Source organism: Leptodactylus fuscus, chromosome 6, assembly GCF_031893055.1.
Source record: "Leptodactylus fuscus isolate aLepFus1 chromosome 6, aLepFus1.hap2, whole genome shotgun sequence".
NCBI classification, from domain to species: Eukaryota; Metazoa; Chordata; class Amphibia; order Anura; family Leptodactylidae; genus Leptodactylus; species Leptodactylus fuscus.
This window is the reverse complement of record NC_134270.1, coordinates 109224441-109251865: the sequence shown is the minus strand read 5'-3', so window position 1 is coordinate 109251865 and position 27425 is coordinate 109224441. Positions and strand designations below refer to the sequence as shown.

The following is a 27425-nucleotide window of genomic DNA, read 5'->3' as shown; positions in this document are numbered from 1 at the left end:
AGATTTTATGTGCAATTTGTACGCCAGAGAATGTGTTTAGTGTTTATTCCCTTATAGTTGATTCACATGTGATGTCCTCGCTGCGCTGCTATGGAAACCGGGGAGCATCGCCGCCGACAGAACCCTCATTAACTAGTTTAAATATACATGACGCTGGCAGGCACGACACAAAACCATTTTTCAAAGGTGCACTGATGAGGTCTGAGAAAGCACTTTGCTTAGCAGTATTGTTTAAAGACACAATGTAATTATTCTCCGTAGCGGCGCAGATCAGGATTGACACCTGCGAGACAAAGGACATTATTTGTTTCTTAAGCGATTATTTAACCCAGAGCTATATGTATCCTGAACAGCAGCACAAACCTTTACTGCCACCAGGTTATTTAGACTCGTAGGATGCCAAGTCTATTGTTCAGCAGAGGGTGCACACAGCAAAGGACGGTTGTTATATTTGTGCTATGGAGCTAATGATACATGTCCAAGGACCACCCCACCAGAGGATCCTCCGATAGGGCTATAACTATAGGGCTACAACTCTGGTTAGAGATGACTTTAGAGTCATCACTTGCCATTAAGGTCTATCTATTAGGGGTAAGTCACAAATAAATTATTAGACTTTATTCCTGACTTGAACGGTGATAACACCAAAGATTACAATGACTGACTGTACACATGTATATGTGGTATTGTGATGAAGGGAGGACATCAGAACCACCTCTTTTGGGAAGCCTAAGAAATTCCAGTTGACAGCTCATCCAGAACAGTCTATAAATGGATCCATACTTGGCCTGGACGTTCCAACCATAAACCTTGGGTTGCCATTTATACATGTCTTTCGCAATTCTTTGAAACAAGGCTTTGTTGGCCATAGTGAAGACAATGTGGTAAGTTAGCTCAGATCGGGTTCATGTACCTTCTGTTTTTCATAGGTGGCACAACATTGCCATTGACAAAAAAGGCAGCAAAGTGTAATGACCAGTTTCTTTTCTAAAAGGAATGAGGAACAAAAAACATCCCTTTACAGATGCACTTCCTTTTCTTCATTAACTATGTCTATTATACTTTATATTGGCAAAACTGTCAGAGAACCTGACACATGAAAAATGCTGTCCAACAGAGCAGTATAAACCTGTCCATGGAAAGCTCTGCTCTTTTGCTGTTGAGAAGGCAAGAAGACGATCATAACAGTGACTGACAGCCTCTCCTCTACGACTGTGCACAGAGAGATGACAGTCAATCAGGCAATGATAGGACCACCTCCTTGACTTCTCAGGATAGAAAGAACAGAAATTTCAGCAGTGAAGTGACACAGACCACAGATCTATACATCAATCTGTTCTGTTCCTTTTGCTCTATAACATGCTGCCGACGGATTGAACCATGTGACAGATTACCTTTAAATGTATTTAGCGCACAAAAGGTGAATATCCAATTCCATCACCATGGCCCCAGGAATTCCATCAGGCTTTATACTATGTCCTAACACAATGATAGCCAGAATATTGAATCACCTATGGCGGCCGCCACCCTGTTGCACACTGGTTCACTTGCATTGGCACATCTACTGTGCATAGAGAAGTAGACACAGAAAAGAGTTAATTATCCCGGCTCCTTCTAGCGAATTGCTGACCACAGTCATTGCTTTGAGGCTGAATAAACCTTGCGCAGCCAGGGGGTCCTCCTCATTAAATTGGCTGACATTATTTTATTGCTTCTGTTTAACAACATTTTCTCTTTCTGCGCTGTGATAAAAATCTCGGCATGTTCTAAACTTTGCTTTGGATTTGTTTATCCCCTGATAATTAGAACTGGGTCTGGAGTTTAGACATCAATTATTTTTTCCCCTGAAACCAAGGACCGGCCTTAATTTACATTTTACGCAGACAAGTAAAACCCATTAGGGGTCAGACCTGAAGTAACAGCAAAGTACAAGAAGAACAGCAAATACCAATGTAAGATCCACAACTCATTTTATTCTATCCAAGACTTAGGCTGAGGCAAAGGCAGAAGAGAATTGTGTCTTTGGTACATCTAGACATCTTGGGGGCACAAGTCCAACTATATTTGATTTTCTTTTTTATAATATTTCAGTGAGGCAGGTTTGTCTTTACTGTCCAGATTTTCACATACTGACCTTCACCAGGGTAGAGCCCTCCCTTGAAAATTTAAAATGTTCTTACAAGCTGAAACTTTTAAGACTCAAAGGAAACAATTTGGAGAGAACAGAGTATTTGAGAGTCTTTTAAGTTCAATGGGGGAAGGGGTAATAGGTCAGCTAGTGATAAGAATGCATTCATGGGACTGTGATACGTCTTCTGGGGCTCCACCGCAACGTTTTACAGTCACTGCAAGTTGGATGGGATTTTAGCAAATCCCTTCCACACCCTGAGACAAAATATGCGCTGAGAATACACTGTGTTTTCCAAAACCATTGCAGTTTTGGAAATCACAGCATGTCAATTATACCTACGGAAATGCAGGCAGTTTCAGGAAACCTCTGTTGACTTTATGTGAAAAGCGCTACAGGAAAGACCATGATGTGTTACCACCGCATTTTTTTCCCCTGCCCACCATGTAGAGCCTTAGCTAAGACTAAGGGTGCGTTCACACGATGTAACATGCCGCGTGATCTGGCACGTATACGGCGTGTGAGAGTTTGCGCGACGTATACGCTCCTATTGATTTCAATGGGAGTTAGGATCGTATACGCCGCGTTATTTTGTGGCCGTGATTTTGCGGCGCAAAGTAACGCGGCGTATACGATCCTAACTCCCATTGAAATCAATGGGAGCGTATACAGCGCGCAAACTCTCACACGCCGTATACGCTCCCATTGATTTCAATGGGAGTTAGGATCATATACGCCGCGTTACTTTGCGCCGCAAAATCACGGCCACAAAATAACGCGGCGTATACGATCCTAACTCCCATTGAAATCAATGGGAGCGTATAAGTTGCGCAAACTCTCACACGCCGTATACGTGCCAGATAACGTGGCACGTTACATCGTGTGAACGCACCCTATAACTGTTATATACACTGAATGGCCACTTTCACAATTGGAATATTCCTGTATGTAAATTAGACTTGTAACCCAGGAGTGCGACATAAAATCCAGTGAGCTAGTTTTCTATGGTTCAATCTGAGTGACGTCCAACATGGTCATCTCTTCTAGAGTAGCTGGGCCAGTATTTCAGAAACTGACAAGTTTGTGTGGTTTTCTGGTACAGTGTATGATGATACGGATCATGTAACAGAGGGGATAATATATTGAAGTATGTGATATTACAGGGCAGGTAATAGTGACTGAGAAAATGATGAAAACGCAAACTAAAGACGCATCTTTTCAGACAGGCCTATCACAATTCCTAATGCACAAAATTGTCTGAACACTGTATAAGCAATGCCGCCCCTGCTACCTCTTGTGTCACCCTCTCTACCTCATAGATTGTAAGCTCTTTTGAGCAGGGCCCTCAGTCCCATTGTGTGAAATGACGTTCTTTGTTATGTATGTCTGTATCTGAACCCTATAAATTGTACAGCGCTGCGGAGTATGTTGGCGCTATATAAATAAAATGTATTATTATTAAATGTATTATGATGCAGCAGTTTATAATGTCACACAGTAGGTAATAGTGACCCTAGGTTCACACCTGTGTTTGGGTTTACGTAAGAGGGGACTGCTTGGGAACCCCACAAATGGAAACCCAATCCGCTTAAAAAAGCAGACTACAATGGGGTCCATTGAGTTTTCACCCAGATTACGCTGAAAAAAATTGGAAAAATGCAAAAATCCTGCTTATTTAAGCGGATTCGGGGATGGAAACCTCAAATGTAGACTGGGTGCAGATATGAACCTAGCTTGAGAGAGGATATAACAGAGCGCGGTATACAATATCACAGAACTAGCAATGGTGACAGAGGACATCACACAGTGGTATATGATGTCATAGAGCAGGTAACAATGAGAGGGGATATGATATCACATAACAGGTAATAGTGACAACAGTATATAATGCCAGGGCAGTCCATAGTGAGAGGAGATGCTACACAGCAGTGTATGACATCACAGAGCAAGTTGTAGCAAAAGAGGACATTACACAGGAGTTTATGATGTCATAGATTAGGTAATAGAGGTGATACTACAATGCAGCATGTAGGGATATTATAGAAGAATAGCTGATGTCAGAGTACAGAACAGGTTATAGTGATAGCGTACAATATGACATCATCCGTTTTAGATGGTGACTGTCAGGTTTCTCAGGTATAAGGGATATGAATATGGAAGCTTTAAGAAATATTTGTTTTGTGTGAATATATCTTGTAAATGTGAGCACAGTCATTCTGTGGAATAAATACATATAATTAAGGGGAATCTGTCATCTCTTCTGCTGTGATGCTTTAGTTAAGAAGGCCTCGCAGATGAAAAGAGTTGGATACATTTGTAGCAATTATTTGCAGCAGGTATTTTAATGACATTAAAATATACACTTCCAGGCTCTATACGGCTGAGCTGTGTATCCTCTTTGAGATGACTTTAATGGTCACCCCCTGCAACTTCCTCTGTTATTACAGTGTGGTTTATTTTTTGTTGTAGAGGAATTGAACAATTGCATGTAGCTACATAAGATGCATTTTACAGGAAAATGTGTTTTGATATATAATTGGTTGTAAAATATAAAATATCTACATAGAGGAATAAATACATGGAAAAAAAACAGGTGAAAATACATTTCCAAAGATAGTACATAATCCAAGGTAAGGTATGTACAATGTTGTCCACCTATTCCACTCTTGTATGAAGCTTAAATCTGACAGTGGAGAACATAGCTGGCACATTGGGCAGTATTGTTACCAGGACAATGGTACAAAGCTCTTGCATGACACCATCTTTAGGAGTCATACTACTGCCTCTGCAAAAGTAATGGCTTATCTGTCGCTATACTTGCCACCTGCTGGCAGGGGATCAGAACGTCAACAATAGGAACCCTTTCAAGGCGATGTAAAGTTGCTGCAAATGGTCTTCTTGTCCATGGACCTTGTCTCTTATTGCAGTTATGCCCCATTCAAATGAATGTTAAAATACCAGATGCAGCCCATGGACAGGAGAGGCGCTCTTATTCGCAGATCATTTTCCTTCTGGATGACATAGTTGCTTGGCAGAAGGAATTGAACTGGAATTGGACAAACCATGGAGGAGGCTGGGGGAGGTGTAAGATTAAAAAATAAAGATACTCACCTGTCCCTGGGGCTCCAGTGTTGTATGTTCAGTCCAGCGCTGTACCATCAGCACCACAATGTGGGACAATGGAGCACTAAGGACAAATGATTATGATTTTTTTTTTTATGTTCTACCTCCACCAGCCTCCTCCATAGTTTGCCCATTTCCTGGACAACCCTTTAAAATTGACCTCTGCCAAAATAACTGTGTCATCTTCCATGGTTTGTCCAATTCCTGGAAAGAGTAAAACCCTTAATTTATCAGTGAAGGAAATGAGAATGGTTCAGGCCATCCATATTCACTGACATCTGCCTTTGTCATTCATTGTCACCAACCTTCTATTATTATGTTTTATTTTTAAAGAAAGATGTGCCACCCTGATCCCCACGTCTAGCTGACTAATCACTTACAGGTGTTCCTGACGCCTGGGCAAGGGAGGAAGACAGTTTGGTGAGATGCAAGAGTGCATGCCAGCTGGGCAGCCTTGGCACTGTCAGCCTAAGCAAGCGGTGATATGCAGTGTCATTTCATACTGGCTCATTTTGTTGGCTAAGCAATACAAAAAAGACATGCCGCTGACCCGGTGCTTCATGGTTCGGAAATGGTCGTTGTTGCTTTATTTGAGGCTATTACCTGCTAATTGCTTTATGAGACATGAGTGAGACCTTCACAGAATGGGATTGTGCCCCGGACCAAGCTAATTTGATGGATCACAGAGCAACAATAGCTGAACAGTGTGCTGGCAGGAGTAAGTGAATAGCCCCAGGCTGACTAGTGCTGTCCAAGAGGACACTGAGCATCCTCAAGGGCAAGTGGAGGGCACACAGACATTCCCTCGTATGAAGAGTCACGGATATGAATATTGCTCACACATACCCGTCTCGAAGAATTTCAGCTGATTGAAGGACAAATGGGAACAACTGGCACTGGAGGAAAAATGACACAACTAATCTTATCTTTACACTTCACCTTTAAATTGTTCATGTAATGTTACGAAATCTTTTTGGATCAATGTGTAATATTTGTATGGTATTATTATTCTTGCAAATAAAGGTATTAATGCAATATAAAGTATTTAGGAGGGCTCAGATGTTACATTTAGTCAGGGAAACCTTAATCCAATCACTCAGCATCAGAAGATGCAAACTCATCTTGTCAGTCTATTTCAATAATCCCGTCCTGCAAAATTACATTTTCCATTTCAACACTAAAACTAAATGCTCTTGTCTACTTAATCCACTTGTGTCAGCGAAGCACAAAGCTACGCACCTCAATGCTTAATGTTTGCAGATGTTTGTAAGTATTGCTTTACCAATATGAAAATCGAAGGATGTGTGAGCAAAATTGGGCACATGTCATCCCAACGCAGCATATGTACTGCAGGTCTACATCGTCTGAAACTTTGATCAGCCAATTTGCTAGGCACGTTTCCCAGAAAATAAGGGCTCGACTGGCTGCAGCGGCCTTATCTGATGGAGAGCTGTTTATTACATGGTGCTGGCATGGACACTAAGCTGTTTACCATTGTTACAAATACATGATGACTACACTTGTCTTATCTGTAGTGTCCATCCTTGAAAAAGCTGTCAATGATAATTACTAAATTACTATTTATTTATTGGGAAGTTGCAGTCACTGTATAGAGCCAAATGGTTTGTTACATATTGATTAAAGTAATTTTTATCAGGCCAAGTCTGGCTGCATTGGCAAGAGCGACAAGGTTTAAAGGGATTCAATCATTAAAATGCCATTTTTTGTCCTTAAAACGTAGCAATAGCCTTAAGAAAGGCTATTCTTCTCCTACCTTTAGATGTCTTCTCCGCGCCGCTGTTCGGTAGAAATCTCGGTTTTCTTCTGTATGCAAATGAGTTCTCTCGCAGCACTGGGGACTGTCTCCAGCACTCAAACAGCACTGGGGGTGTCCCCAATGCTGCAAGAGAAATCTCCGTCTCTATCTTCGCTTGGAACGGCCTTTCTGCGCATCTTCTTCCGACGCTGGCTTCAAACTTCTAGGCATGCGTAGTCGGCTCTGCTGTTGGGCCTCGGGTAGAGCCAACTGCGCATGCCCGCGGCAATTTTCCTTTCCTCTCTTCTGTCTCAGGAGGAGAGCAACAGACATTTAATGGCAGATGCAGATGGAGCCTCCTCTGTCGGATGGCCAAATGTAAAATAACATGATGGAAACTTTCTTCTGTAATGGCTTTTACTCTTCTGATGGAAGTAAAGTTGTGCGTGCAGGAATTTTTCTTTTATTACAAAACTAACCAAACATGATGGAAGACAGAGTGAATAGAAATGGACACCAATAGAGGATGTTCCATTTGTGCCCATTACTCTGCTACAGCTAATACCCAATATCATATGATGGATGCTGGCAACAGATATTTACAATGGTAGTGTGAACATAGCCTAACACCTTTAACTTATACAATTAAAATGAAATATGAGGCATATCCTATAAGCCATAGATACAATTCTAGCATGTATTTGCCCCTATTCCATTCCTAAGTAGCGAGACTGTGGTTGTGATGCAAGATGAGCAGTCATACAGCTTTCCAATATGCCAAATATTCCCTTCCCCCATCATTCCTCTTCCAGATTATCCAGAAATGTGGATATGAAAAGAAAATAAGCAGCGTCTCAGGGGTTTCATTTTCTCCATGAAATCTTTTATTTATCTCTTTTGTGTCCGTAGCTGTAGAGCTGTTTCCAGTTCCCAGAGAGATTGTGTGATTCACTGACATGCACTGTGAATGATCAGCAGACCTTCCGTGTGTATAAACAGTGACCTTGCAGAGAGTCCATTAAACAATAATTACCGATTTGCAGATCATTAGCACTACGTGAGTGACCCGATAAACAGTTATTCAAGAGGAGCTTTTGTAATGGCTGGCACCCAACCAGCTACTTTACCTGGCTAGTAAACTTCCACAAACAGATCATTAACATTGCTTCCAACCCGTTAATTATCCAGGAAAAGAACGGATTTGCAGTTAATCGTCATTACACAGGTTAGTGTGCATGTAACAAATAGCGCCATCACTGTCACTGCCATTAATGCGTGTGACAGCTCATCCGGTGTGCTGGGATACTATACGCAATGTGTGGTTTGCAGGTGAAATCTATGAGAGTATTGACACATGTAGAAGGCAAATTCAGTCATAATTTCTATGCCGCTCATTGTATAGAAAGCGAGTATGTCCTGCCATCATGCATCAGGATTGTCCACCACTGCGGACCAACAGGGTTTGTTATCTACTGTTAAGAGGAGTGGGGGAAGGGAAGTGACAACTACACTTGAGCATATTTTTGGATCAAGTCCATTTATCCAGTGGTTTAAAAAACCATGAGGAATCATTTATTTGGCTGCCCTTTAAGGAATATGTATGGGTATAGTATATGTAAGAGAATTTGCATCTAACTTGAGATACATAAGACACACAAGAACATAACTGGTTAACTGAGTGCCAGTTGTCAAGTATTTGCTGTTATTGATAAAAGTAAAAATAATTCAGGTGCCAATATCTGAAACAGGATGTTATATCATCAGGGAGGAATTTGCCTTTAAATATAAAACGTATAATGTCAACCCCAGTGTGTTGTCACTTCCTTCAACAAGAAGAAAAGAAGTGTCTTTAGGTGTCTAAACACCTTCAGTATCTGTCAGCCATATGCTAGCTTGGCCAACAGCTATTCCTCCCTACATACCGTCACATAGGAAGTCAGGTCCACAGCATAGTAGCGTCCGGAAAGTGGAACGCAGGAAGTGGCGGGACTTGGGTATGGGTGAGTGAATTTTGCCCTGCCGAGCACTTGTCCAGGACAGTTGAGAGCTATGGTACGTCTATTTTCCATCTCTGTGATGTCAGTGACGTCATGTGACATAACCTAGTGCAGGAGGCGCTGACTGTAACTAGGGCTTTTTTTTGGAGTACAGATTATATTTCAATCCTACTTCCAAAACACTGCAAAATCAACCTAGGGCTTATTTTGGGGTAAGGCTTATTTTTGTAGAAACATGGCATATATGTGTTCCTGACCCCTTTCCCACCCCCCACCCCCCACCCCCACCCCACTTCATGTACATGTACATTTGGTTAGGACCAGGGTGGATGTGTTTTAATAAAGAGAGTAAGCAGCTGCCAGATCTCCTTGGGGAACATACTATTGGGTATATTAAAATTCAATATGGCCGATCCTTCTGCCCATGGACATTTTCTACCAGGAAGACTCTCATACATATTAGACAGTTGACTGACTACCCAAATCAGCAGGCACGGACAACTTTTATTAACTTTCTTTTATGTGCAAGGAGTTCTTTAGGTGTCATGCAAATAATTGCATTTCAGATGCGTATCATTCTGATCCTGAATACATTGGTAATGTATTTTAATAGGACCACTGAATTTATAAATTTGGAAGTATACAGAAGTCTTTTTTATGCATAGTCCTTACAAAAATTAGTAGCTTCTATGTGATGCAGTATATCAGACCGCATTTTCCCCCCATTGATCCGAGTAGTCTGCGGTACGATTCCATATTGCTCCCTGTATTGTGAGTCACGCAGGAGTTTGTTTTTTGGAAAACCTTTTCTTAACCTTAGTGCTATATTTACAGATCCGTGTAAGTTATGAGCTGAGCCTTACTGTTAATCTGTTCACATGCTGAGGAGAGCAGCTCTAGCACATCTCTGCCCCGGGTGCCAGAACATCTTGTACCACCACTCAGCATAAGAATCTGGAAGTTTTCTTGGATGCGGTTTGCAATTACCATTTCCTCTGTACAACTAATATGTAGTTAAAAGACCAAGTCATAAAATAAGACACGTATGAGAATGAGGGAATAGAAAATTTCCCACCTATCTCAGCTGATAAAGTACAAGTGTTTTCCAATGCAGAGTTAAGCCAAAGCCCTTCCAGTATGTGGCACAGCGCACAACTGTCATGCTTAATATCACTGTTTGACTGGGAAGCAGAGGAACCCGTCTCATCACCAGTGACAAGTGAGCAGGACAAGATCCAGCCACCTGCCAGCCGCTATTTCTCAGACACCGAGAGCAAGATCTGCCTGTTCCGAGCTGACATTAATTATGCCCGTGTGGAGAAAGCTGGGGGCCACAATCTTCCCTTCCTCCCGCAAGTCAGACACTATGCTCTGCAACTCAATTGGAATGGAAAGCTCTGACCACTCAAAACTATTGCCCCAACTTTTCATATCCACCTAACTAGATTCAACCTAAATAGGAAACCACTGACAACCCTTCCTGCCCTGAGAATCAGCTCACAATTCAGATTACCATACTTAAGATGTCTTCTTCCTAAATACCTGTACCAGCACCACAGGGTCCACATAGGATTAGACTCCTTTCTATGTGTGGGCGCTGGGGAGTCTTAGTCTAATTGTGTCTAACTTCACCAGTCACCTGAAATCTCATCCCTCAAAACTATCCTCTTATTTTATTAATTGCATTTAATCGGTTTTAGGATGAACATGTAAAGTTAATTATTAGTGCATCAGAAAAGTGAAGTCAAGACTAGAGAGGATTAGAGAATAAAGGTTATTATATAGATCTTGTCATTGTCACCCTAGGGTACTTATGGCCCACCAGTAAAGTACATTCTATGGGTCTAATGTACAATTACATGCAGACGCATAATTTAAATGTGGTACGTGATAGATGTGGGACCTTTGGGGTCCCTTCAGTTTCCAGGGCCTGATAGAACCTGCTATCTCTGCATCCCTTACAGCTACTGGACTTAAGAATTTTATTAAAGTTGTGTCAGATTGCTGGGAAACTTTACAGGGATTTTTGGATCCCCATTTTCCTCTTTTACAGTGAAGAGGACCCTCAGCAATCTGATACGTATTCCCTATTGTAGCACCCCTACATTCCTATCATGACACATGATGTATTAGAAAGTACCAGGACAGGAAATATGTCCGGCTCAGCGAGTTCCATAATATAGCAGAGATACATATGGGCAAGTAAGTAGTGAGGCTGGAGGGTGGACAAGGGAATATAGGCAGTGGGCCCCAAAGCAGACTCTACACTACTATTAGTCAGCTTGCCTCTGCATAGATGTTATCTATGATACCATATGTTTCTATATAGTAATAAATTAAATAGTTTGCTAAAAATGCACCAGTGTTATAATATGGATGCTTGAGCTAGCTGGGGTGTAGTAGAGTACAATGAGTGTACTGACCTGTGCATTGCTTGTGCAGGGGATGGAGGGCAGGGGGCTAGTCTCATCCTGGATGTTGCATTTTCCTGTGCACCCATTCAATACACAGATAAAGTAGAATATATATAAAGCACTGTGTTGATAAGTTGACAGTAACACTTTACTAATTCATAATATGTAGCATCTAGGTGACAGTCATTCTCTGCACCGATCTCTGAAAGTAGAAGAAGAAGCTACATGTCACCTGTTTTAGATGTATTGTATGTGTCTTTCTGTCAGTGAAGGTAGAAGTGCTATAACATGAAGAACACAGATGTTACCACTGAACTCCACAAATGGACAGTAAAGATTTTAGGTTATAGGAAACCATTGACCATTCACCATGAAAATTCTATCCATCCAGCACTATGTTATCAGAAGTTGGGCAGGAGAAGTTGAGCAGACAGATACACAGTTGTTGTTGGAAAAGTTTCCATATAACTTGTAACTTAGTGATAGAAATCCCTCTTCTTTCAGGGGGGCGGATGTAATGACACTGGCATGTAGTATGTCAGTAATTTGCTGTGCTGGCATCAGATGTGCCACAGTTATTAAGAGACCATATCTTGGGTTTGTGCCACATTTCAGCTATAATATACTCCTGTTTCTAGTGTAAATGATAATAGACTATTATCCTATCCACACCAAATCTCTACCCTCCTATAAGCAGCAGAAAAACTGCAAAACTGGTACAATTGTTGGCGCAAATTGGTGTTTATCAAAAATGAAGCCAGTTTTCCTTTGCACTTCTGTCGCGTGGCTGGCAGTTTTTCTACCACCAATAATTTATCAAGTTACATTAAATGAAATCATTTTCCATAAAATTGTGTATCAATCTGCTCATCTCCTCTGGCTGGGAGATACATAATATTGTAATGGTGAAAATATGTTTTTGTTCCGTTTTTATTTGCAGATTTTCTTTGCTTATCCTATAGGGACAACACCAGCGTTTCCGCAAGCATAATTGATACGCTGTGATTTTCATACACAGGCGTTTTTGACAATGCAGCTTTTCCGCTGCGGATTTTTTTCTACAATGTGTGAATGGGATTAGCCTCATTCTCATTCACTTTACAGGTACTGTTTTACGCTGAGGCGTTTCTGTAGCGGCTAAAACACTGTGTTTTCGCAGTATTGGAGTTTAGCCTTAGGCCAGGGCCCCACATGGCGTGAGTAGAAAAGCAGAATAAAATACAGTGTTTTACAGTCACAGCAAGGTGGATGGGATTCTAGTGGATTCTAGTTTTGGAAATCGGAAAATGTCAGTTACACCTTATGGAGACGCCAGCAGTGTGTTGCTGTCGTGGTTTTACCCACAGTACTTGTTTACTGCAGCCTGATACGTGAGGCCTTAGCATTAAAGAGGTTTTTCCATTTGGCAAGTGGCAGCATATGAGTCGAGTTATAGTACCTGCGCGGGGTCTGGATGGAATTGGTGAAATGTGTGGAAAGTCAAAGAGTGTCCAGCCCCTTCATTCTAGCTTCGATCCTGGGGAAAAACTTTTTTAGGCTGGGGGCCCCACGGGCCGGAAAGCCGCGATTTGCCCAAGGTGGAAACACCGCGGGAAAATTTTTGGTGTTGTGCAGTACAGGCAAAGTGGGTGGGATTCATGCAAATCCCATGCCCACTTTGCGATTAAAACTGCAGTGCTGACACGCTGCGATTTCCAAAGCCAGTGCGGTTTTGGAAATTGCAGCATGTCAAGTATATCTACAGAATTGCCGGCGGCTTCCCCGTAGATATAATGGTAACAGAAAGTCCGCGGAGGAAAACTCCATGAAAACTCAGAGCACCAACTAATAAACTGTGATAGCAGATTCTGTATTAATATGTTCTTTTTGCCTATACTCACAGATCACAGATATTACATGTGAATGTTATCGATATTTTATGATACTCTATTAATCTATAATGTCTCAGAATCTAGCACCTGTCAGTTCCCATTGCTACTCAGGATTGTACTGTTAAATATTTTATTATATGTATATACTTTATATTATTAAATTGAAAATTTCTAACAACTGCATTAAAAAACATAACCAACATTCAAAGCTGAGACTTCCTGAAAAGACATTAATAATAGCTCCCCAGCCTTGCGAAAGAATATCTTGTAAATATAGCACTGTTCAGACTCGGAAGGTCATGTAACCTGTGATTCATTTTATTCCAGCAGCCCATAGATGTTCAGAATAAGACATGGCAGACTAATGCATCATTCATCTGTTTCCTGTTTTAATGGGGTATTTCTGTTATAAGGTTATGGCATATCACTAAAATAGGCGAGACTTATTCCTTGCACAGTGATGCTCCTTGCCACCCAATTTGCAATAAGATTCAATACAATCCCAAGTAAATCATTTGGATCATCTTACACTGATTTAGCATATGTATCATGGCGATACACAGGTCTACACACAGCAAAGTTGTTTATTTTGTTACATGGAAGCTTGACGCTAAGGCCCTATGTATCGAAAACACATTACTATTTTTTTTCCAGCATTTTTGCTGTGTTTTTCATGTTTTTTTTCTTCCACTATTAAATATATAAGAAAAACATGATTCTGTGGCTAAAATTAACATGTGAGGTTCTTCAAAAATGTATGCATTTTTTCAAACGCAGCTTTTCCGCCGTTTTTTTCTACCATGTTTGGTTGAGCCTAACCAGATTCTCATTCAGAAAGGTGGCTTTAGGGTCCATTGACACTGAGCTTTTTGGCGCTGATTTTGACTTTAATGAGCTCCTTTTTCCGCTTGAAGGAACCCATTGAAGTCAATGGAAAGGCTTTTTTTCCACGTGGATTCTGACGTGGATTCAGCGTCAAAATCAGCGCCAAAAAACTCAGTGTGAATGGACCCTAATGGCCTGTGTTTCCTTTGGCTCATAAGATGGATTAAGGTCCCAGAACTAATCCATGAACCTCTTAGCATTCACTAATAATGTCCTAATAATTCATGCCATTGCTATTGCCATTTTGCCCAGCAAGCGTATCATCAATAGGGGCCAAAAGGCTGGCATATCAAACCATACAAAATAGTTCCTAGCAGGAGGTTATTGGGGCAGATTTATTAAAGTGGTGCAAAAGCAAAACTGACTGATGCTGGGTTCACACTAGCGCCCAGACTCTGTTCTGAGCTTTGCGTCTTCTGCATGCCAGAAGACGGAAAGCTCTCAGACCGGGTCCAGCCGTGACATACAGGTTTCCGTTTCCTGCACAAAATAGAGCAAGAGACGGAAACCTGCAGGACTCTTTCAAACCCATTAATTTGAATGGGTTTGAAAGTTGTCCAGCCGTGAGCGCCAGTGAGCGTTTTATGCTGTCCGCCTCAAAACCGTTTTTTTAAACCGGACACAGAGTACTGCATGTCCGACTCTGTGTCTGGTTTAAAAAAAACTGGTTTCGCGGCGGAGAGCATAAAACACTCACCGGCGCTCACGGCTGGACACCTTTCAAACCCATTCGAATGAATGGGTTTGAAAGAGTCCTGCAGGTTTCCGTCTCTTGCTCTATTTTGTGCAGGAAACGGAAACCTGTATGAACGGGCGCAGATGTGAATGAGCCCAGTGTTACTCTGAGCAACCAAACACAATGGTGGTCTGAACAATGTCCTATTTTTTGAATGTTGTTACTTTATATGGTGACACATCACTAGTTTGACGTTGGATTGTATAGACTAATATGGTTATAACACACTGTAAGAATGTTACTAAGTAACTCAAATTTAAATAATTTTTTAATTCTATTAAGACTACTGTAGTTGTAAATAAAATGATTGACTACAGTGTCTAAAATCTGAATATATAAAAATAGAAATAAATAAATCTTTTATAAATAAGTAGAAAATTATGACACTCTTTTTGTGGTCATAACGAGGTTTTATTTATTATCAGACAAACTTGCGTTGCAGTTTAATATAAACACTCTGTAAAAGCTCTATGGTTTGAATATTATAACTTTATTGTACTCCGATATATCACACTTTGTCATGTGACAGGGCAATTAAGCATCACACCTGTGTACTATATTTATAAGTCCGAAGATTTTGTAAAGTGAACATGCTATGATTAAGGGGGCAACCCCGAAACGCGTAAGCGTCTTCTTTTAACGCACTGTGTGTATTTTCCTTTGGACACCTTGTGTATACTATTTTTTAACTTATATGGAATAAAGCTACGAATGTTTTAAGGCTCGAGGAGTGTCCGCAGATCATCTCTTTTCATTCATCTTCATCAGCTGATTTCCTCTCCGGTCCGGAAGCAAGATCTTGCACCTCCATAGAAGCCACAGATAGTGGTAAGACGCAGCTCCTTCACTTCATATATAACCAAACACAATGCAGATTTCATTGTGTACTTGTCTCATTGAAAATTGAATGCTGCATTGTGATTGGTTTCTACGGGCAGTCTTGCTTCTACACTGGTTTATAGATGCCACTCACTGGCATCCATTTAATGAATACGTCCCAGGTTCCTGCTGGGTGATCCACTCTACAGAAACTTTGGGAAAACACTGCAGAATACAGTGTGAATGGAGCCTTGTAACATCACAGCCAGGCCCCTCTGTAGGTTATATCATATCGCCCACACACTCTAAAATGTGATCACGTCCAGCCCCACCAAAATAGTAAGCTAGTCATAGGAGCCTGTTATACATGAGCACTGCTGACCCTGACTGTGAGTGATGCTTATGTATAGGATGGAGCATCTCTCGTTACCTAGGAGACGGCCAGACCATATCCTTCTCCAAAGAGATTCAATTAGAGAAACGCCAACTCGAAAGATTATTTTTGTTTTTTTGTGATAGAAGGGTCCAGACAACCTCCTAAACTTATTTCACACACGATTTATTTTGGTAGGGGCTTTGTTATAGAGCAATGGCTAGTAGTTACTTTACAAGCTCTGTCAATGGCGTAAACAACAATAAAGTGGCGCCTGTGTCATGGAGCCCTGCTCAAAAAGAAAATCAATGAAGAAATAAAACAAGTCACGGGGCTGCGTCCGGGAGAGGTTTGTTCCAGAATCGAGGACTGATTGCCATCTGAAGAAAACAGATTGTGTAACTTTTTAGCTCTTTTAAGAAAAGGCTCCCGCCCCCGGCTCAGGACAGTAATGGTTTATTCCGGCTCTATCTATAGACAAGGGGGGGGGGGGGACTCTTTTTTTACCTTAAATGATTTTCTTTTCTTATATTTTTTTCTCTCTCTCTCTTTTTTTTTGTTTAATAAAGAAACACCAAATTATATGCTAGGAACAATGGCAGATACAATTGTGCGGCGGCTTTTTGTTTGTTATTGACAAGTTGAAATCTTGAAAAGGAGAGACGCTTCTTCTCTGCGTCTCTGCGGTTAACCCTTCAGACAAGTAAGAGAAGGAAGTATACCTAAAAGCATGTTAGTCCTGGAAATGATGTTAAGCTGTGGGCATCCTTCATGCCCAGATACAACGATAAACAGCTAGCGGTTTGCAGTTTGTAGCTCCCCAGTTGTTGCAAAACTACAACTCCCATCATGATCTTACGTGTTAAATATTCCAATTAGTCAGGATTTTTTCACCATCTGAATTTGCAATAATAATATTAATTAGAGATGAGTGAGTACTGTTCGGATCAGCCGATCCGAACAGCATTCACGCATTGAAATGAATGAAAGCACCTGGTACTTCCGCTTTGACGCCGGCCGGCCGCTTAACCCCCCACGTGCCGGCTACGTCCATTTATTTCAATGCGTGCGTGCTGTTCGGATCGGCTGATCCGAACAGTACTCGCTCATTTCTATTAATATTCATCTAAAGTGCATTCTCTTTAGTAACCAGATTAAGAGGAGGTGAATTTAGCCAGTTCACGCTTTTTCAGTACATGCTGGTTTTGTAAGCGATAATGTGTTTATTTCATTTGGTCATTTAAATAATTTTTACGGGTTTTTTTGGTAATACATAGGGCTTTATTTTTGTTTCCAATGACTGGGTACTGATATGCAGCTCAGCTCCCATTAGGACCAGCACCTGGCCACTACACAGGGCACATAGCCATCTGCTTCCACTTGTGTATCGGACGAGCGTCAAAACTGGCAGGTCTATTAAGGCCAAGGCCCCACGGGTCGGAAACGCCGCGAGTTGCCCACAGCGGAAACACTACGGAAAAAATTGCAACGTTTTACCATATCTGTAAAGTGAATGGGATTCAGCGAATCCTATGCAAACTTTGCGTTTCAAACCGCAGCACAGACAAAATACGATTTACGTAACGGGCATATTTTTGGAAATCACAGCATGTCAATTATATCTATGGAAACGCCAGCGGCTTTCCTGTAGATATAATGGTAACAGAAAGTCCACGGAGGAAAACTCTGTGAACTTTCTGTTCAAAGCGCTGCGGGAAGAATCGCTTTAGCGCTGCGTATCGTCCTGTGGGGGCCTTAGCCTAAGGATAAGGTCCCACATAGTGTCCCACAGCAAAAGCGCTGCGGGAAAAACCACTGCAGCAACACAATGCAGTTCAATTATACTTATAATCGTATGCGTTTCCATAGGTATAATAATTGGCATGCTGCGAGTTCCAAAATTGCAACAGTTTATGAAATCGCAGCATGTCCGCTACGCATATTTTACCACATTGTGGGGATGGGATTTGCTAGAATCCCATCCTCTACATAGTGACTTTAAAACGTTGCATTTTTTTCTGCAGCATTTATGCCACGTTGGGCCCCGGCCTAAGCCATCATTGTTTCCAGGAAAGCTCTGTAACTGCTATTACATCTCAAACAAGACTTGTCACCCATATTCCTCTGACCACTCTATGACAAAACTCATGAGCAACACATATGTTGAGGATGTATTGCAGATCTTCAAACATTCCAAAGGACAATGGTACTCAATAAATGTATATTTCCAGGATATCCATGGTGTCTGTATTATAGGATGACTGAATTTCAGCATCAGCAGCTTCCACTGTTAATGGCTACATTCTTGCTCTAGGCTTGTGAGCAAAAGATGCAAAGCTTCATGTGGCATGTTTTATATCCAGTAGACTGAATGCTGTATATACTACAACTTTAACAATCCATAAAGAGCTTGGGGCAACTTAGCAGTGGGGCTGTCAGTAATGGAAATGTATGTTTCCAGCATACTGTTGTTCAAGAATTTAGGAAGCTGCATCCATGACGTTTTACAAAAAAGCCAAGCTATGTGTTTCAGCTTGAACGTTGCATGAGGCGTTATCTAGGCATGAGCAGGATTTCCACGCATCACACAGAGACGTATGCTACATTTGTGAGTGGCAGTGACCTCTCCGGTCATCTATGACCGCATGTGATCGGATAAGCGTGATGCACAGGGGGGTGCTAGTCTTAAAGACAGACCCTACTGATAACCATGAGGCACAAAGCTTTGTATTCCTAATGTAAATTCAGCAACTGGAGGAACAATGTTTCCATAGTCGGTTGCTCTCTGTACCACTGCCACTGCACTCTGCATGTACAAACAGAGAATATGGATGTCAGCATTACTACACTGCAGGGTTAGTATGGAGAGCTTGTCAAGGATTTGCCTGAGGAATAGAGGAGGTTGAGAGGTTTACTATGCCTGGGTCCCATTTTGGTTTTTGCTCGGGGTTCTTTCTCTTGGAAGAGCAGGAAAGCACAGACGGACTGTTAGTTAATTGTCTCCTACAGCCTAGGGATATAAGGATCATGATGGGTTCTCTAAGAAATGATTAAAAGAGTTGTCAGGTTTAGAAATCCCATTTTCAAATACCCTATTAGAGCATTGTGAAATAATAGAGCGGGGTCCCTCATTTGGGACCTCCATTAATTAGCTGGAGCAGAGAGCGGCTATGCAGAGTATCTCTCTCTGGAGGACCCAGCGCATCTGTGCAATAAAGGAACAGCTCATTGAATTCAGTGAGAACTGTGTAATGCGTCTTCTCCCATGTGGTGGCACTCCAGAAATATTAAACAATTGTTGCTGGGTTCCCCTGTAGATTACTGGGAGTTCACCCTGAGATCAACTTATTGCCAGGGGACCCTTCTAACAAGAAAGAACAGTCCAAAGTGATCCAGCAATTGTGCGCATGTTGTGGCCCATATTGGGGGGCTCATTCTGATTGTACTTCTCTTCTGTGGTTGTTTTTTATAAGTTTGATAAAGAAGAGGTGATACATCTATTTGTTATAGTTATCTCCTTATCTCAGCTCTAATTCTATATATTTCCTTTCTTATTTCTCTCTCCCTAAATGTACATGAACTCCACAGTCCCATCAGCAGCAGCGAGGCAACCGGGACCGTCCATCCGAGCATCCTCCAACCCAGAGTGGTACTCTGTTACCATGGCGACAACATCGTGATGCTAATGGTCTGAGAAGACAGAAGAGAGACTGGGTGATTCCTCCAGTCAATGTACCAGAGAATTCGAGGGGGCCATTTCCTGAACAGCTGGTGCGAGTAAGTGTCACCAAACTCCCAGCAAATACTGGATCATTACATGTCTCAATGCAGCAGAACACAAACCAGGAATATACTCCGCCGTGTAATAGAGTCCACAATTACCTATGTAAATGACAAAATTAGGACAAATCCCAATCAAGAAATGTCCCTAAACTAGAAGATGGCAAGTATATTCCTGCCATATTGTACTGAAAGAGTTTTACATTGGTTACAACCAGATGTGCATAAGTTTTCCAATCTTGTTCACAGTTATCAGTAAAAAGTATTCTAACTTCATTTGTCGTTACAAAGATACACTTCCATCAAAGTGCTTAGAAACGTCAGGGGATATTCAGTCTCTGGAAACCTTCCAATGTTCCAGTTTTGATGCCATTTTAAACATCTCAGTTTGCTGTCAGTGAATGTGGATATTGTTTTTTCCTATTGAGAGAAAAGACAGTCCTAGTACTGCTCATAACGCTGAGGGTTTGTTTCAATGTTACAATAAAGGCAGTTTTATGAGATATGATAAGTAGCATAAGCACAAATCTGCCTCCTCAGAGTTTGTTCCAATGTAATAGTATAAGTAAGAACAATCAGACTGTAGTTTAGGTTCACATATTTATTAAAGTATACTAGTCATATTTATAAATGTATCTATTAAAGGGGACCTTTCACCACCTTCACCAACTCCATTTCTTAGCATCTGCTAATAGTTGCTGCTCCATTGATTCCAGTGCAGTTGGAACTTTTTCTCTAGCTCTCAGGTTTTCTGAGCAATTAAAGCTGTTAGTTTTGGCATCTGATATGCTACTTAGGCTCTACACTGTCAGGTAGGCAGTATAGGGGGTGTGATTAGGGGGTGTCGTTACAAAGATACAATCAGTAGTGGACAGTGTCAGAGCTCAGGATCACTTCCTCTTGGTTCCTCCTGCAGGACACTGTCTATGTGACCGTACAGAGTCTAAAGAGCATATCAGGTACTAACAGCACTTATTCGCTTGGGAATGGTGAGGGCTAAAGAAAAAATAGAGGAAGATAAATCCAACTGTGCTGGAATCAGAAGAGCCGCACCTATAAAATAATGCCAAGAGCTGGACTTGATGGAGGTGGTAAAAGGTCCTCTCTAATGAAGATAAAATATAAAAAACTATCTGGAAACTGACCAAACACTCCAGTAGCTTGTTCTTTCATTATGTACCAATTCCCCAGTTCAGCTAGGATTACATTATTTAGTTATTGATTTCTATCTGAAAATTCATGGAATCTTCAGCTGGATTATGAGATCTCTCAGAAACCCCTTGAAAATGACATATGTCTGTTGTCTCAGAGAAGGTCAACACCTCATGCACCAGGCGCCCTGTAAGATGAAACCCCAAATGTAAAGCACCATGGAATTAATGGTTATATATAAATCAACAACAACAATAATAATAATAATAATAATAATAATAATAATAACTGCATGATCTCTAACACACAGGCTCAGGAGATAGAATGGTAGTAGCCCTGTCCCCCAGCAGGCAGAGATGGTACAGTCTCTAATTGTCTATGTTATGCTGTGCTGAGGCACCTTGGCATTGCTAGCAGAGATAGAGAATTCTGAAAATCAGGATGGTATCTGATTAGAGACAGAAAGAATAGTGAACTACAGGTAAATCCATGCAGTATACATAGATGAAGTGCTGAGTGTGATAGGCATTCAGGTGCATGTAGTGATGGAAAAAAAATATTTTTGCTGGACTGTCAGCAAGAAAGTGCTTTATTATGTACCTGACTCTCCCAATGTCAGTAGATACAGCTTAAGTGTATGGCGGTCTGTACTACTATGGTAAATTGCCGACAGCGGCTAAAAGATGCTTTTCTGCTCAACTCCCAGGAAAAGGTTTGTGCTTTGTCCTAGGAAGATGTAATATTGCACCCTCTAGTGGCAATAAATGAACATAGCAACACATAGTATATTTGTTGTTTTAATACCTACCCAACCTTTAAAGTGGAATATTTTAGGCTGGATAGTTACAGTTAGAGACTAGAGATCTCTGCTGTATGTGCTACAGGTATTGCGTAAGTTACTTTTATGAGCTCATAGTGCCTGCAGTATATCAGCGAAACACAGTTGTTAGAACAATTTCCATTGACTAATCCTCTATAGTTTCCTCTTGTACTAAAATTCTGTAGATGTATTCTACGCCATAATATAACATGACTATTACATTAAGGGGTGTAACAATTAACCACAGGGCCAGACAGCTAAAATTATAATGAGTCCCCACTATACCATGACCAACTTAAGCAGCAAGTACAGAACTTGACAACTGTACAATTATTTTGGTTCCCTTTACACACAAGGATATTGCACATAGTAATTTTACAGTACATACTGATATCATAGTGCAGTGATAATAAACACAGTGATGTCACACTACAGGGACATAACTATGACATCACAGCACAGGGATAATTCACATACACACACACACAAAGATCACTATGTACACTGTGACATCATAGTACATAAAGCATATAAAGAAAGTAATGATGTCACATACAGGTAGTATGATGTCCGGAAAAAGTAATGCAAGTGCATTGGTTTTTACACATCCTCTTCCATCATACATAGTTATGACAAAGAGCACCCTGCGTCTCAGTGACAATGGAGCCCGTTAGTTGTTGTGCCCCATAGCAGCTGCTGTTTCTGCTACCCTGGCTGTTACATTCATAGCACATTATCACAAAACATTGATCACTAGCAGAAGGGGGCATAAGCTGAATGGCTGTCATATTATAGTTAATGGTCTACAAAAAAAAAGTGCAGCCGCCACCTCATTCAGTTGATCAGTGTCACACCAGTCAGACCCCGTGATGTGTCAATGACTATAATGGGGTCTGTCGGGCCTTTGTCATGGAGACCAGCATTTTAATGGACAACATAGTACAGAAAGTATTCAGTGCTCAGAACACAGATGTGAATATAGCCTTTCTTAAGGAAGTTTTAGAGTGGAAGAGAAGACTTGAGCCTTATATACAGAACTGACTGTGACCGCCAGCATCTAATGCCTCCCAGTGGTCAAGGCTAACAGAATACTCACACTATTAGGGTAAATTCACACTGAGTTTTTTGGTCAGGATTTTGAGGCTGTATCCACCTCAAAATTCTGACCAAAAATACGGCTGCCATTGAAATCAATGAGAGACGCTCAGGTCTTTTTTTCCAGGAGCCGGCTCCCAGAAAAAAGAAGTGAGATGCTCATTCTTCCGGCTGAGTCGCCTTGCGATTCAGCCTGAAGACACTCCCTCCTCCGGACTAGGCCCATTCATTGGGCCTAATCCGGAGCGGAGCACGCGGCTGGATGCCGTTGCTGTGCACCGGCTTTCAGTCGGGGCTACCCGGTTTTTGGATCGGAACCTGAGGCGGCCTCCGCCTCAAGTTCCAAACCAAAAAACCCCATCTGAACTTACCCTTAAAGATCCAGCACATACAACATCTTTACTATCCTCAATCAATCCACTGTGCTTCTTGGGTAGCAAATTTGGTTCCTAGCTTACTAATGCTAGGTTCACACTAGCGTTCTCCTGTCCGTTCTGTGGTTTGCGTCTTCTGCATGCCAGAAGACGGAAAGCACAGACCGGGTCCGGCCGTGAGCGGCGGTGAGCGTTTTAGGCTCTCCGCCGCGAAACCGGATTTTTTTATCCGGACACAGAGTACTGCATGTCCGACTCTGTGTCCGGATTATAAAACCCGGTTTCGCGGCGGAGGGCCTAAAACGCTCACCGCCGCTCACGGCCGGACATCTCTCTCACCCATTCAAATGAATGGGTGAGAGAGACTCCTGCAGGTTTCCGTATCCTGCCTCTGTTTTAGGCAGGAAACGGAAACCTCAAGTACGGAGTTCACAACGCTGATGTGAACGAGCCGTAAATCATACACAGTTGTATAGATTTTATTTTTTTTTTTATGACTACCTGTATTTAACCATTACCAGTTACCTGACTCTGATCTTTAGAAAAACAAAAAGAGAAAGCACCGCGCTACACCTAGTGCATTATCACTTGGTAACAGTGACTCTGATCTTGTCTGTCCTGACTTCTGCGTGATTAGTGCACTGACCTATGCCGCCTGCCTGGACCTATTGCCTGAATTACTGTATGCACAAACTCAGCCTGCCCTGATCTGATTGTAGGATTGACCTGCCTGATCAGCTGTCACTAAAACAAGGAGGTAATCATCTGATGGTTCCCTGCAACAAAGTCCAGATCCCTGTATGGGAGTGGAAGCCAGAGGATCACTTAGTCAATGTTCTCAGGAGTAGTCTGGAACCAAACTATCTTAGTGTCACAGAGGGTAGTCACTCGATGTGTTAAAAGAACCCATACATATGTGCACCTGATCACATTCAAACCCAAGACCCCAGTGCTACAAACCAATGGATACTGAATAGTGTGGCAGTGTCTGCACATTAATGATAACATATTTAAGTTTCCATATCTTACTAGCTATGAGGGGTTCTACCATACATAACATAGCATAAGTTACTTATTAAATACACCAGTCAACATCTTGTCTCTTTGTTGATATAATTTATGAGTTTATGTCACTATTAGAGCCCCAAAGACAGGGGAGAAACAGTCAGACTCACTCCAGACGGGTTCAAAGCATTATTTCTATGGGGTGGAGGAAAAAGTTCTGTAGTTAACTAAGTAAAATACACAGGCAGATGCATCGAAGAGCATGTTAATAGAAGCAACACAAGGAAACAGTTAGTGGTTTTCATGCTCGATCAGTGAAGGGATGATAAGTGGACAGGATTTGACAGAATCACACCCTAGACATTGCGTGAGTGACTGTGTTCATTACATGCAATGAGCACTTTAATAATCCAGAATGGGCCGTGCTAGATCCCTTATTTTCTGTCATTATCTACCTGCACTTTTTTCTTAACAACAAGACCATGACAGAGTCTCAGAGATGAGCTGCAAATCACTGCACGTTACCCTACTGGCACTGCCTACCTGTTAGTGTATGGAGCCCCTATTGCTAACGGAACATATTAAGCAGCCAGCTATGGTAACCACCTGCAGCGTCTTAACTCTGATGTTTTCTTGGACCCGGCTTATTTGTCACCAACCCCATCAGGTCTTTGACCCACATGTGGCCTCCCATGGTGAGGTCAGGAAGAAGAGCTCTGTGTGAGCTGAGATATAATCAGTTCACGGACTGCTCTTTAATGGTCTGGAAAGGGAGGAAAGAAGACAAGAAAATATGTCTATTCCCGAACACCTAATCTTAAACCTAGATTCCAGCAACTGACACAAAGAGGGTAGGCGGGAGGGTCTGACATGGCCAGTAGCTGACTGCTGGGTGTTAAATAGAAGTACAGCTAAAATATCAGATCTCAAATAAGGACACAAGCAGTGCAAAAAGCTGCAGTATAAAGGAATCCACCGCTGAAAGATGGCTGGATTCTCCTGCAGCCTAACCTACCATGCCATATTATAGGAAAAAGAAATTGGGGGAATTAATAAACACATCTACTCCAGTTTTCTGGCATAGATGTATGATAAGGTCTTACAGCTTTGGAGCAAAAAAGAGTCCTTCCTTACTCCAAATATGCAACTCTTTGCCCATTTAGTGCCTTGCTCGCCACTTTCCGTCAATGTGGTCTGAGCGGGACGGAGAGCGGGATGGGCAAGGACGTCTCACCCCAACATACGTATTTTAACCCACAACAGTTTTCCGGCATGAGTTATACACAAAACCGACGTCATCTTATTTGTTGGGCCAGTGCTTGTGTAGTCTACAACAGCATAGTCGACTGCACTATACCATTACAAGGTATATAATAAATGTGTTTTTTTTATATATACAATAGGAGCCTATTAGCATCATATCCCATGTATAGTGGGTTACATTGCAGTTTATCATGCCAAAGTTAGTCGGCTTGCCAATTTACACCAAACGTCTATGATCATTGCATGTACCTGTGCTGTGGATTTGCCTGGACACCATAGTTCTCTGTTATCAGCCATATCAGATAGACTGTAGTTTCTTAAACAAGATGACTGACAGGATGTCCAGAATCATCTCACATCATCACCACATATTTCCAGCAGCACTGAGAAGCTCCAGAGATATTTACATACATAGGTGTGAATTATATTAGCACCCTGTCTTCTAACTCTGCATGTTTAGAAGCTGACGACTTCAGGTTGCGATCACACGTACAAGAATTAACCCTTGTGCAGTGAGCCTCCATTACCCACAATGTAATACCATCCTTCCAGAATACAATTCCCCTCACCCGTTCTCTTCTGTAAGGCTGTGCATGACATTTCTAATCCCGGCTCTGTGGTGCACAATGTAAACTGCAGTCACAGCATAATTTCTGACTCGGTTTCCCGCTGCATTGAGGCCTTCCCAGTAATTATACATATTGTATTGATACTGAATCCTGCCTTGGGGGAATATATATACTGTCCTTGCCGGTGCCTGGAGGACTGGAAGAAATCAGTCATTTAGCGTCCCAGCTGTCTAATGCCATGCGATTAAATCAGTCAGAGGAAATGTGGAAACTTTTATTGCTAAGATCGACTATTTCCTTTTCACTTCCCTCTCTTCATCTTGGTCATACTTATAGGGATTATTTTATTCTAGTGTCAGGGACAATTTCACTGCCTTCTCTGCTGCAGCCGCTCCCTCCGGCGGATCCCCTCCCCCACCTCCTCATCTATGTATTAATGCAGCAGGGCAGTTCTCGGAGACTCGCTGTAGAATGCCTAGATAATTTGCTGGAGAACATTCAATTAGAATATATTAATATTTTAGATTTCCCTCATTAATTTGATATCTGGAGATTTCATTTAGTGCTGGGGTAGGCAGCCAGGGGTTGTGTGGGCAGTGTGTTGTTTGATGTGTCTACCTGTCATTCACCCGATAGCTGAATGCCATACGTGCAAATAGCAGGATGAGGTTACTAACCTTTTCATTGCTGTGTCATGTCAATTAAAGGTTCACCTGTACGCTCCTCACACAGTCAGACAAGTTCACTTTATGTGGATATAGGAAATATCATCGCTAACGTTTCTATGATGAAGTAGATGGACAAGTTCACACCATAATGCAAGGTTAGAACATATATTGTCGGGAATTTATCAATCCCTCTACTCCAGTGTTATACCGTAGTAGAGGGATGATATTGTGCCGCACATGTGTCCTTTACAACCCACCTTCTACACTTGGCTCACCACATTGTGCGAAGCTGCGGCGGGCCGAGACATAGTCATTGTAACTCAAGAATTATAGTGGAAAATTACGCTCTCACTGGTTTAGATTCTATTCTGCGCAGGAATGTGCGTCTGACTTATGAGGATACCAATCTGAGCCTTATTCAGACAGTACTCCAGTCTTCATAAATCTACCCAATGTATTTTTATTCCTCGTCATTTTAAGATCTCTGCTTGAATGGAAACTTTTTTTTTATTTCATTCATACACATGGAGACTGGTCGTGTTCAGCTGACACATATGTATGACTAGTAGCAACAGAGAGCTGTGAATATAAACATTT

General features: G+C 41.7%; 1 protein-coding gene across 1 annotated transcript in view; it reads left to right on the top strand.

Moving 5' to 3' along the window:
- The window catches only part of CDH4 (cadherin 4), a 575855-nt gene that overhangs the window by 457222 nt on the left and 91208 nt on the right, over positions 1-27425 (top strand). The window contains exon 4 of the mRNA XM_075277003.1: positions 19691-19879. Within this exon, the coding sequence (XP_075133104.1) occupies positions 19691-19879 (189 nt within the window). The remainder of the gene's footprint in view (positions 1-19690; positions 19880-27425) is intronic.